We start from the raw sequence: 12,390 nt of genomic DNA, 5'->3' as shown, positions 1-12,390 counted from the left end.
TTATAGGAGTATACCGGTGAAGATGCTGTGGCTTCATCGGCTTCTATTCGTCCTCCTCAAGGGTGTCGACGTCCACGACGGCGATGACTCTGACGGTATCTGTGCCGGCGGTTCTGTGAGGAGGATGGTGATTTTGTCCCTCTGGAGCTGCTTCGGCGTTGGTGCTGCTGTCGGTGCGGGCGTCGACGATGGCTCTGAGAGGTTAGTCTACTCCTACCACGGTAATCGGGTTGGAGTTCTTCGCTGCTGGCTGTTCCAGGGTTGCCTGCAATCCTTGGGGCGCCAGATCTCCTTCCTCTCGGCAAAAGATTGCTTGTTTGGGCTTTCAACGTTCATAGTGTGCATCGATTTTCTTGGTGCACCAAATGTTGCCAAGGTTGGTTGGAAAAGCTATGTGACTTCTTCGGAAGTGTCTTCGTCGAGCTGGAGCTCGGCTTCAAGGCGCGAGTTCAACGGTGATTCCTTCCTGGGATGCGGCGTTGGACGACGGCTCTGGCGACCAACAGTGAAGGCGACCGGGTGTGTGCTACAAGGACTCGGATGTAATTTCTATGTTCTGTGGGGTGTTCTTGTAAGCAATGTTTGTAACCTTCTATATCAATAAAATTTCAACCCGGTTTTCTCAAAAAAAAAAAAACTGGCCCAGCACAGGCAACTCTTACAAAGACAACCCTGATGATAAAATCAATTCCACCCGGTTTCTCAAAAAAAAAACTGGCTCAGCACAGTTCTGGGTGATGATACTGGGCTCCAAACTGGCCCAGCTCTTCCACTCAAAAAAAAAAAAAAAAACTGGCCTAGTAGCTCTTGTACTCGCGTTGGAGGAAAATTGGAAGGAAGCTCAGTCGAAAATCGAAAATAGGCACGAACCTTCTTCACCCTTACCTTGGTCAAACTCGGAGGCGTGTGAACCGGGATCGAACACAACATCGGCGCCGAAGCAACGCGTCGCCCACCATCCACGACGCGAAAGGGCAGGTCTCCGGCCTCCAGAACCTTCTGGCACTCTGTAGCCGGAATTAGCATCCGCGAACGGGTCCAAGGCTCCCAGCTCCCCACTACGCGGCTCCGTCCGGATCGCATCCGACGGCCGCCGCTCGCCGGAACGTTCCAGAACCCCTCTCCCGGCCACACAAACCTTTAAATCCAGGCCCCGGTCGCCCCCCTCCCTCTCGTCCACCGGTTCCTCTGTTCCCCTCCTCTCTCTCATCTCTGGGCTTTGCAGGAGCAGAGCTCTCTGTTTTCTCCCCATCCCCAGAGATACTCTCGACGAGAAGGTCGCCATGGCCGGGAAGGGAGACGGGCCAGCGATCGGGATCGACCTCGGCACCACCTACTCGTGCGTCGGGGTCTGGCAGCATGACCGCGTCGAGATCATCGCCAACGACCAGGGCAACCGCACCACGCCGTCGTACGTCGCGTTCACCGACTCCGAGAGGCTCGTCGGCGACGCCGCCAAGAACCAGGTCGCCATGAACCCCATCAACACCGTCTTCGGTAAGTGCGGCGCCATCGATTCGATCTAGTATTATTATCTGTTCAAATTAAACGTGGGGCGTGGGATCTGAGACGACTTTGCGTTGCGTGGTTGGATTTGTTGCGTGCAGATGCCAAGCGGCTCATCGGCCGGCGCTTCTCGGACGCGTCGGTGCAGAGCGACATCAAGCTGTGGCCTTTCAAGGTGGTGCCGGGCTCCGCCGACAAGCCCATGATCGGGGTCAAGTTCAGGGGCGAGGAGAAGCAGTTCTCGGCCGAGGAGATCTCCTCCATGATCCTCAACAAGATGAAGGAGACGGCCGAGGCCTACCTCGGCAGCACCGTCAAGAACGCCGTCGTCACCGTCCCGGCCTACTTCAACGACTCGCAGCGCCAGGCCACCAAGGACGCCGGCGTCATCTCCGGCCTCAACGTCATGCGCATCATCAACGAGCCCACCGCCGCGGCCATCGCCTACGGCCTCGACAAGAAGTCGAGCAGCGACGGCGAGAAGAACGTGCTCATCTTCGACCTCGGCGGCGGCACCTTCGACGTCTCGCTCCTCACCATCGAGGAGGGCATCTTCGAGGTCAAGGCCACGGCCGGCGACACCCACCTGGGCGGCGAGGACTTCGACAACCGCCTCGTCAACCACTTCGTGCAGGAGTTCAAGAGGAAGAACAAGAAGGACATCAGCGGCAACCCCAGGGCGCTCCGGCGCCTGCGCACGGCCTGCGAGCGGGCCAAGAGGACGCTCTCCTCCACCGCCCAGACCACCATCGAGATCGACTCCCTCTACGAAGGCATCGACTTCTACACCACCATCACCCGCGCCCGCTTTGAGGAGCTCAACATGGACCTCTTCCGCAAGTGCATGGAGCCCGTGGAGAAGTGCCTCCGCGACGCCAAGATGGACAAGAGCAGCGTGCACGACGTCGTGCTCGTGGGCGGCTCCACCCGCATCCCCCGCGTGCAGCAGCTGCTCCAAGACTTCTTCAACGGCAAGGAGCTCTGCAAGAGCATCAACCCCGACGAGGCCGTCGCGTACGGCGCCGCCGTCCAGGCCGCCATCCTCACCGGCGAAGGCAACGAGAAGGTGCAGGACCTGCTCCTGCTCGACGTCTCGCCGCTCTCGCTCGGCCTGGAGACGGCCGGTGGCGTCATGACGGTGCTGATCCCGAGGAACACCACCATCCCGACCAAGAAGGAGCAGGTCTTCTCCACCTACTCCGACAACCAGCCCGGCGTGCTCATCCAGGTGTACGAGGGTGAGAGGGCCCGGACCAAGGACAACAACCTGCTCGGCAAGTTCGAGCTGTCTGGCATCCCGCCGGCGCCCAGGGGCGTCCCCCAGATCACCGTGTGCTTCGACATGGACGCCAACGGCATCCTCAACGTGTCGGCGGAGGACAAGACCACCGGCCAGAAGAACAAGATCACCATCACCAACGACAAGGGCCGGCTGAGCAAGGAGGAGATCGAGAAGATGGTGCAGGAGGCCGAGAAGTACAAGGCCGAGGACGAGGAGCACAAGAAGAAGGTGGACGCCAAGAACTCGCTCGAGAACTACGCCTACAACATGCGCAACACCATCAGGGACGACAAGATCGCGTCCAAGCTCCCGGAGGCCGACAAGAAGAAGATCGACGACGCCATCGAGGGGGCCATCACCTGGCTGGACAACAACCAGCTCGCCGAGGTTGACGAGTTTGAGGACAAGATGAAGGAACTGGAGGGCATCTGCAACCCCATCATCGCCAAGATGTACCAGGGCGCCGCTGGTCCTGACATGGCCGCTGGCATGGCCGAGGATGCTCCGCCGGCCGGCGGCAGCGGTGCTGGACCCAAGATCGAGGAAGTCGACTAAATGAGGAGATTTTGATCGCTGGTCTTGCTCTAAAATAATCTGCCGCTGATTTGCACAGTGGATCTTGTACTCTTCCTGCAGTTTTTGGTTTTCGGCTTTTCGCCATACTAGTTTATGTTAAGTTGATTTGGAACCATGGTTATAGATAGTGATTAGTATCATGCTTCTCCGGTTCTCCCATTCCATGCATCTATTGAATGTTCTGCATCGTCTTCCAATCTTATTGGTTGAATGCTAAAACCTTTTGCAACGTACGACAGGTAGGTAGAAAATAATGATAGCACATACTCCTGCAATGTCGAGGGCATAATTCGGGCAGAAAAAAATATCTAAATAGAAGGGGTTCCACTGTTACTGTGACAATTTATATGTTCATTCAATCTGATGCTGGAAGTTCTCTGATCCATGTTTCAAACATCACAGTTCAAAAATATACCAACTCAAACAATACCTCCATCCATAAAAAATGAATACAGGAATTTGAGTATTTGATCTTTGTTCCTCACTGATTCAGAATGTCACAAAGTAGGGGCTGTCACCATCTACCGCTACAAAACATAAAAGATGAGTACAGGAATCTGAAATATTTGTTCCTCACTGATTCGGATTATTGCTATTTGCTAGTGGGCTGTCACCCTAAACCGCTATAGCTCTTCACGCTCGCCAGAACTTCTTCCTCTAACTTAACCAGTGTGCGGCAGAAGTCCTCAGCATCCTTGGCTGGTTCCTTGAATGTGAACCTGAACTCCTTCCAGTGGTATTGATGAGGGACATTGCCCAGGCTGGCTCTTTCAGGGACTTTGGCGAGCACATCAAAACCATGGTGGTCAATGGAAAGCATGACTGCGTTCTAAAAGCAAAGACAGGTTAATGGTTAATTGTACTGAACCAGTGGAAACGTCATAATTTGGACGACAAGAAGGAAGCCTTGCAAGTAAGAAACTACAAGAGTATGCTATGCAGCGTTGCAATTTGTGCAGATATAAGAGAACCACTTACTCTTGCCAACACATTAAAATACTCAAAACAGAAAAGTATTAGTGCTCTCCTTCTCGAGTCACTTCGGTTGATACCATCAATAAGCTTCGCAGAGAAGGGCACTAGGAGGGAGAATATATAATTAGGAAATGAACATAGTGGTGCAAAAATGAAAAAGTGCAGAAATGATGATGTTGAGATCAACAAATAAGTAGCACCCTAGTGTTACATATCTAGCTTAACATGTTATCTCCATGTAGCATCCATTAAATGAAGAGGCAGAGGTGAAAGAGCTTAACAATCAAGAAAACAACTTACTTAGTAGATCTGGTTTTGGTGGTTCGAAGCTGTCTAACTCAATATTATGGTTGCTCCCAGAGGAATCTATGTAGACACATGAACTGCAAGGGAGATAGATTGCTTGCTGAAACTACTTGCATGAGTAATAAGAAAAGATTCCAAACATCAGAAAATCAACAGGGACATATTACAAACCCAATGTCAAATTTGAAGATGCTGTAAGAGCTGTCGTCATTGAGTATACTAAGGAGGCCCTCACTCCGTGATCTGCAGGTAGCACCCGCAGAAGACAGTATTGCAGTCACTCCATGACTAGCTGCACTAGAAGCTTCATGTTCCTTCATAATAGCTTTCTTTAGGCTATCGACGATAATTGGAACCTTAAGCACAAAACATATAGATTAATTGGCATTGCCTTATACCTATAATAAGCAAGAAAGCATGTCCTCCCTACTAGAGACTTCAAAACAAGTTTACCTTTGAGTCTTTCAGGCGCAGAACATCACCAGTCATAGCAACACGAGGAGGCATCTGCATGCGACAAAAGGATCAAGGTAATAAAATGTATACATGTTTATAATAAATAGGATAAATGCAAAGAAGCAACAACATTGGTGCGTTCTAACTTCTAAGTTGAAATTCAAAGAGAAGGACCTTATTCAGTGACTTCAGCAAACTCGCAACCCGACCCCGTATCGGACTGGACACCGCAAGAGAACCCCGCTCGTCGATTACAATGTTCTATATCCGACACAAGATTCCACACAAGTAAAGCAATTTAATCATCACGGCATTTGATCGAACATCATAAGTAAACGAAGAATAGTACTAAGGTATTTACAATGTTGTGCATGTCATTCTCAGGGACGATCAAGTAGGGCGTGCCCTTCTGGATCATGTAGTGCACCCTCGACGTGTAAATCTCCTCCTTGCTGCCCAAGAGCACCCCCAACCAAGGCCAATCAAAACAAAGAACTTAGAACCGTTGCCGTTCCCAGACTTATTCGCAAAAGGCACAAATACAGGGATGGCACGGCAGTACGGCACAAGCATGTGAATCGAGAGAGTAGCAACAGGGTGTACGCACCTTCCCTTGGCGTCGGCCTTGATAGTGTTGAGGTGTGCTTCCCAACCGGCGCCCAAGATGTTCTGCAAAAGCAAGGGTGCCGAGGCAAGTCAGAGCAAGAACGGCAGTAGGTGATAAGGGAGGAGCGGCCGAGCGGGGAGGAGCGGGCGCTGATGTTGCTGGCGAGCAGTACCCGGCACTTGTGGGTGATGGATAGCGCGGTGGATTTGATCTTCGGCGCAGCCATGGCCAGTGGCGGAACCAGTATTCAAACCTGGGGTAGTCCTGACCAAAATTTTCAACATTCAATTCGGTATAATCCAATACGCAATACGGTATACAAGTACAAAATATGCATACGAACATAAATTAACTAAAACCACAGTATGATCTCATTCGGTAGTGATGGAGCTCATCACTGAACAAGATGAGAGAGACGAAGACGGCGAACTGACCGGCGCCCTGCCCGCAGCAATTTTGGGCTGAATCCCTAGCTCCACCCGTCCGGCGGCTCCTTGGTACTCCGAGGCGGGGCCGCGAGGGAGGGCAGGGAGCAAGACAGAAAAGGCCGGCGCCGGCGGAGGAGGTGCAGCCGGATAGCAGGAAGGGGGCGCGAAGGTGCGGAGGCCGGAGGCCGGGCGCGGGGCGGCGGCGCTTCAACGCCTGGGAAGAGGAGGCGCAGTGGGCAAGTCGCGAGTCGCGACTCGCGAGCTCGCGATTCAGGGTAAGGGAACCGAGTTTTTTTTATTTTTATATTTTTTTTCGTCGATTTATCAAAAATATATGTGGGTATAATTTTTTTTCAAAAATATCACCCTGCCGCCGGATCAATTGGCGATAAGGAGCTACCGCCGTTTAATCCGGCGGTAAGTACTACCGCCGCGTTGTAGTCCGGCTATAGCCGGCTGCTACAGCCGGCTGTAGCTGGCAGCGCCCTACCGCCGTTTGAAACGGCGGTAGGTGTCCCATATTTTTTTTTATTTTTAAATATTTGTATAATTATTTTAAAGACTATCTGAACTGTAATTATTATCTTTACATTTATAGATATTTCAGAAAATAATAGAGATAGCGGAGGTTAGGGAAATATTTTTTAAAAATTTATACAAATTAGATTTAACTCTAATAATCTGTGAAAATATATTTTCATGAGATATTCATGAGTTTCAATTACTATTTCGATGTCTTGTCATCTTGCATCAGATTCTTCTGCACCCCCACTATAATTAAAAATATGGGAGTACTTACCGCCGTTTCAAACGGCGATAGACATGCGTGAACCATGCCTATAGACCAAATAGCTCCATCTATAAATAAAACATCGCCCCATCTCATATGAAGTCAGTAGCCATCTCATACGGAGTCTTTATCCATCCACGCACGGCCACCATGTCTTCCTCTGGTTCTACCTACATTCCGTGGAACAAAATTAGAGAACCTGTGCCTGAAGGAGTGCAGGTTCCAATGTGCTTCTGCGGTTCGTTGTGCAAGCTGATGGAGTCCAAAATTTTGGGCGATGACTTCGGCAGGAGGTTCTTCATGTGTGAGAACTACGAGTTCGATCCGCCAAAGCGCTACGGCAAGGACAAAGCGAAGGTATCACCTCGCACTATCTAGTTTGCGCATTCGGAGTTTAGTATGTTAATTCTAACTCGGCTTCGAAATAGAGTCCACCACCTCTTTGTGATTTCATAGAGTGGCTGGACACGGAGCAATCGACCGAAGCTAAGGAATACGTTGAGCGCCAAGCAAGGTGGGCTGCGGAAAGGTGGCAGCGAATGCTGCAAGAGGAAAAAATGGAGGAGAAGCGCAAGAAAGATAAAGAAGAGATCGAAAAGAGGTTCGCAGAAGTTGAACGTCGGCAGGCGGAGGAGCATGAAGCTGATAGGGAGAGGAAGCGAGAGAGGGCCCGCCGTGCGAAGGAGGCGGGATCCGAGGCTATTAGGAAGGGGAAGTATCCTCGGTGCACTCAGTAGATGACTATCATGTAATGTTCGAATTTCATATTCCCTAAGACATGTTAGGTCTAGATGGAACACGACGTTACCGTGTTCCATGTACATGCCAGTGTAATTGTTATTGTAATTTCAATCTCAAATTAATCGGCATTGTGTAATTTGTACTAGCTGCAACTAAATTATTCAGAAGCATTGCCCTACAAATAAACTTTTCAGACCGACGCGATAACAACTCCGTTGGCATATATCGGCCAGTACAGACAATAAAAACAATAAAAACAATCACCGTTCAAACATTGAACACAAATTAAATAGTGGTCCACACAATTCAACGCACAGAACACATGACATGGCATGTCCGGACCTGTTGCAAACTACGGTAACGAGGTCCAATACTAAACCTAACATGCCTTAGGTAATTCGAACAAACGTTACATTATTTATTCAGACGTAGCAGTACAACATCAATCATTCACGGGCAGTACCCTTATCACGTCCCGCGATGTCTGGTTTTGCACGCTCGCCTTTGCGTAAATCTTCATTCACCTTCTTTAACCACTCCATATATCGCTGATCACGATGGGTGATCCACGTGTCAATCCACTCATGGAAATGACACCAATGAGTATGCGTGTCTTCACCAGCGTACTTTTGCAAACAAGAAACGATTCAAAATTAATAAAAATAATAAAAGCATATTTACAAATTAATCTATACCTGTGATGTTGCACCTCTTTTTTGGACTTCCTCGATATTCTTGCAACACCAATATCTCTGGCCAAAAGTCTCGTAATCACGAGATATGTTCGGAACACAACGCATTTGGCAATAGCAATCTGGTGGCTCTACACCTTTCGGCCATACCTTGTAATCTGTAATACATCTATTGAGATCGTTAGGAGAGGGTCCTAAATTAGCCTCCATTTCCTGACGGAAAGCTGCCCGGGAGAATGAGGAGCTCATAGCTGTTTGGTTTGGCTAATTAAAAAAAGTGGGAACTGAATTGCAAGTCTGTGCTCTCAGAAACCACAAGGTGCTCTTTTATAGACGCAGGGTTGCTTACATGTCCAAGCACTTTGAACACAGATATTATCTCTCACTGCTCCATAGTCGTCCACGGTTCTGCACTCGCACGCTCCACAGTGCGCACTCATTCCACTAAAAACAACAACAGGACCTCTCACTGCTCGTTCCATCAGCACTCGCACGCTCCACAGCGTTCACTGCTACCACTTTAAACACGGATTATTGCATCGACCTACTCATCGCATCGCCCACTTTAAACTCGTCGTACTGTCACTGCATCGACCTACTCGTGATTATTGCACTGCCCTGACACATCCCATCGCCCGGAACAATACACGGTACCGGCGTAATCGTCACAATGTTAACCATAGGAATTACATCATAATACAACGTTAATGAAACACACAACAGAAATGCAGTGGCATGGCAGAACCCGTTGCAACTACGGTAAACAGATTTTGATCTAAGCTAACATGCCTTAGGTAATTTAAAAAAACACAACAAATACAACGATGCAACATGTCACTTGGACTAGGTAGTCCTAATAACCGTACCCCCGCGTAGCAAACTGCGTTGAGCCTTCTCCGCAGTATCCACCCATTGCAGGTTGCGCAGGCGGTGGTGCCGGAGGGCCAGGGCCCTTGTTCTTGTGACAAGGCAGTTGCAGTAAGGATTAGTGCATGGTTCATCTTGTGAAGCGGCAGCATTGCTGTTATCATCATCTTCGCCGTCTTTGTTACCCTCGCTTACTTCCTCGTAATGGTTCACCTTGCACTCCAGATCAAATATCTTAATCTGGATGTACTCGATGAACTCCTGAACAGAATCAATTGGTGCAGGATCGACCCACCTGGTAAACCCACAGTTTTCTGGAGCATCTGAAGACTGCAAAATAAATTTCATGTAAGATGTCTCAATGAATAAAGAAATAAAACAACCGAGCATTACCCATGCGTGAGGGCATTTGAAGAAACGCCGACCGCCATCCATCCCGTCGGTGCACATCTGCACTAAGCAGTCCTCACCATGTCTGCATTTTGGCCACGTTTCTCTACGGTTATCGTATTGTCGAAAAGGAGTTTCATTGGTAAATTCACTCTTCTGTTGTGGCGGAAACTCAAACACTGGTTCTGGAAAGTAATCGGGTCCAAGAGGCCCCTCCCATATTATGGGGCCTCCCTTTCTTCCTCCTTTTCCTTTGCCAAAACCGTAGTAATTCTTCCCGCTAGACCCACCTCCAGACATCGGGTATACAATGAGCTTTGGTGTTTGAGTGCTGCTGGGAGCTCACAATCTTGTGAGTATTTATAGGCGCAAAAAGGTCTGATACCCGGAGTGTGGAGTGTAAATGCACATGAAAAGCCTACTGTATTCGCACGCAATCGGGAATATCTCCCTCCACAAGTCGCGCAATCGGGAGAAGACCTGAAGCGCGTAACTTGCATCGCGACAATGAAAATCAAGTTAGAACAAACGGTTAAAGAAACAACTAAAATATGTGACAAATGTATTCCGTACCTAGGAACCCAGCGACGGTGTATCGGCATCGTCGACATGGGCACACGAGCCCGAAACGTCCCTAAGCTGATGCCACGGACCGCAGACATGTACGACCGGTGGCGCTTGTCGACGAGAGCATCTAGCAACTCAGGGGTAGCTCCTTCCTCGTGCGCCATACCTGTATAATGAGATTTATTACAAATAATTTCAGAACATAAATAACAATATTAAGCATAATAACATTAACGTAAAAAAATACTAAATAAAATTTCAGAACATAAATTAAGTAATACAACAAATTTTTAATAAAATACTAAATAAAACATAACGTAATAAACTTATAAATGATGCACAACAAATTACATATTATATAACTTCAAATTCCAATTACAGCAATAAAGTTGAACATATATTTGGGGCACATATTACAACAAATATTCGTACGCCAAGACGAAATCAGTTTACGACATATTAGTTCTAAATATTACATAATTTAACATCGAACATGATTGAATAGCGAATGACACAAATGACAATCGTACTCGATCAAATAAGGCCATCGTTGTTAGGACGGCGGCCACGACGACCCGTTGCCTGCGGTGCCGGATTTGGAGCAGCTTCAAATGGGCCCGCTCCATCTGTGCGGCCACCATAACTCAATGCCGTACAATACTTGTACGTATGACCCGTCTCATGGCACTTCGAGCAGAGGCGGACATCTCGACCAGCCTTCGAGCGATCCATGTTATTTCTAATGCGTTTCTTCTTGCGTCGGCCCACCCCTTGAAACATTTCTGGATCTGGATCTGGAATGTAAGTTGCATTGTGTCCAGGATCAGTTATGAAGTCTCCAAGGATGCGAAACCCATATATCTGGTGCCTCCAAGTCATCCAAATAGTTTCCTTCATGAAGTAATTTGAGACATACATACGAGCCTGTAGTCCACTAGCTTCAAAACAGGCAGCAATGACATGTGTGCACGGCAGGTGCAGCAGCTTTGGCTTATGACATGAGCAAATACAAGCATCAGGACGGAGAACACACTCCTGCACATGCTTCTCACGCCGGCCCCCCATTCGGCCTTTGTCCCTACACATCACCTCGTACCGACGTTCCATAGAGCCAACTGGAGTCACCCGATGTAAACGGGCCTTTTTGAAAGCTTCCTCCATATGCTCCGTAACCTTGTATCCGTAAACTTTGTGATTATCGAGCATATCTTTCTGTGGCACAGCGTAACGGTCCCTGAAGTACTCGCAAGTGCGATACAAGAAGAACTCCACGATCCCAACAAGTGGCAATGATCTTACACCACGAAGCACCCAATTGTATACCTCGGCTAGGTTCGTAGTCATTAAACCGTACCTAGCACCTCCTTCATTAAACAGTAAAGCCCATTTTTCTTTTGGTTCATGCTCAATCCACTCAGAGAATGTCTTAATTGCCTTTCTCCTTTTGCGCCTGACATTCGGACCGTCCAAGCCCACATCTTCAAGCGAGACCTGGTTGTCGTACTCTGTATTGACAGATCTCGTCGCTAGCTCCGCCGTTTGCTTTTTTGTTAGCTCATCCAATTTTTTTCATAGGAAGTTGAATTTCCTTTTCTGATTCTGGCTGCATAACCGCTTGAATAGCTTCATAAGGATTTTGTTCTTGAACTGGGTATGAAAGTTTGCCCCCATATGCCTCATGCACCACCTACTCTTTAGGTCCGGCCAAAGTGCAGTCCTACTACGCTCAGTAGAACCATTCTGTATGTCATCAATTGCTTGTAATATACCCTTGTGCCGATCATGAATCAAACACACGTTCTCTACATCTTTAACAATCATCTGCTTCACCCTCTGCAAAAACCAATACCAAGTATCCCCTGATTCTTTCTCCACAAAGGCAATTGCCAAAGGCAACAATTGTCTGTTACCATCAGCTGCAACAGCTGTGAGGATTGTGCCTTTATACCTTCCTGTCAAAAATGTCTCATCTATACAAATGACTGGCCGGCAGTGCGGAAACGCCTCAATGCAAGCGCCCAAGGCCAAGAACGACCGTTGGAGTACCTGCTTTTCAGGCTTCTGGGCACATGGATACGTTTTCAAGTCGTAGTAGCTACCAGGATTTCTAAGACATATAGTGTGCAGCAATGCCGGTATATTGTGATACGAAGCTTCATACGTCCCCCACCTCATCTGCAGCGCTTTCTGTTTCGCTCTGTAAGCTT

General features: G+C 48.5%; 2 protein-coding genes across 4 annotated transcripts; one reads left to right on the top strand and one right to left on the bottom strand.

Annotated features, from left to right (window-relative positions):
* The first annotated feature begins 1,160 nt into the window (after positions 1-1,160).
* Positions 1,161-3,523, top strand: LOC120652829 (heat shock cognate 70 kDa protein-like). Its single transcript, XM_039930759.1, has 2 exons — positions 1,161-1,497; positions 1,608-3,523. Exons 1-2 carry the CDS (start codon positions 1,284-1,286, stop codon positions 3,341-3,343), a joined length of 1,950 nt encoding a protein of 649 aa, XP_039786693.1. The 5' UTR covers positions 1,161-1,283; the 3' UTR covers positions 3,344-3,523.
* Positions 3,524-3,774: 251 nt separating this feature from the next.
* On the bottom strand, positions 3,775-6,403 carry LOC120652830. Of its 3 annotated transcripts, none has more exons than XM_039930760.1 (10): positions 6,143-6,403; positions 5,881-5,972; positions 5,709-5,770; positions 5,463-5,553; positions 5,276-5,362; positions 5,099-5,152; positions 4,817-5,001; positions 4,640-4,722; positions 4,343-4,443; positions 3,775-4,193 (listed from the first exon to the last, which is right to left on the bottom strand). In XM_039930760.1, the coding sequence occupies exons 2-10, from the start codon at positions 5,932-5,934 to the stop codon at positions 3,975-3,977; spliced, it is 936 nt and encodes a 311-aa protein (XP_039786694.1). In that variant the 5' UTR covers positions 5,935-5,972; positions 6,143-6,403; the 3' UTR covers positions 3,775-3,974. The 3 variants fall into 3 exon arrangements, with proteins under 3 accessions (XP_039786694.1, XP_039786696.1, XP_039786695.1); XM_039930762.1 differs by having other exon boundaries at positions 5,881-5,961; positions 6,143-6,396; XM_039930761.1 differs by lacking the exon at positions 6,143-6,403 and adding an exon at positions 6,052-6,071.
* Positions 6,404-12,390: the final 5,987 nt, after the last annotated feature.

The sequence above is a fragment of the Panicum virgatum genome, chromosome 9K (assembly GCF_016808335.1).
Source record: "Panicum virgatum strain AP13 chromosome 9K, P.virgatum_v5, whole genome shotgun sequence".
NCBI classification, from domain to species: Eukaryota; Viridiplantae; Streptophyta; class Magnoliopsida; order Poales; family Poaceae; genus Panicum; species Panicum virgatum.
Note: the sequence above shows the minus strand (reverse complement) of the source record. Positions and strands in the feature narration are given on the sequence as shown.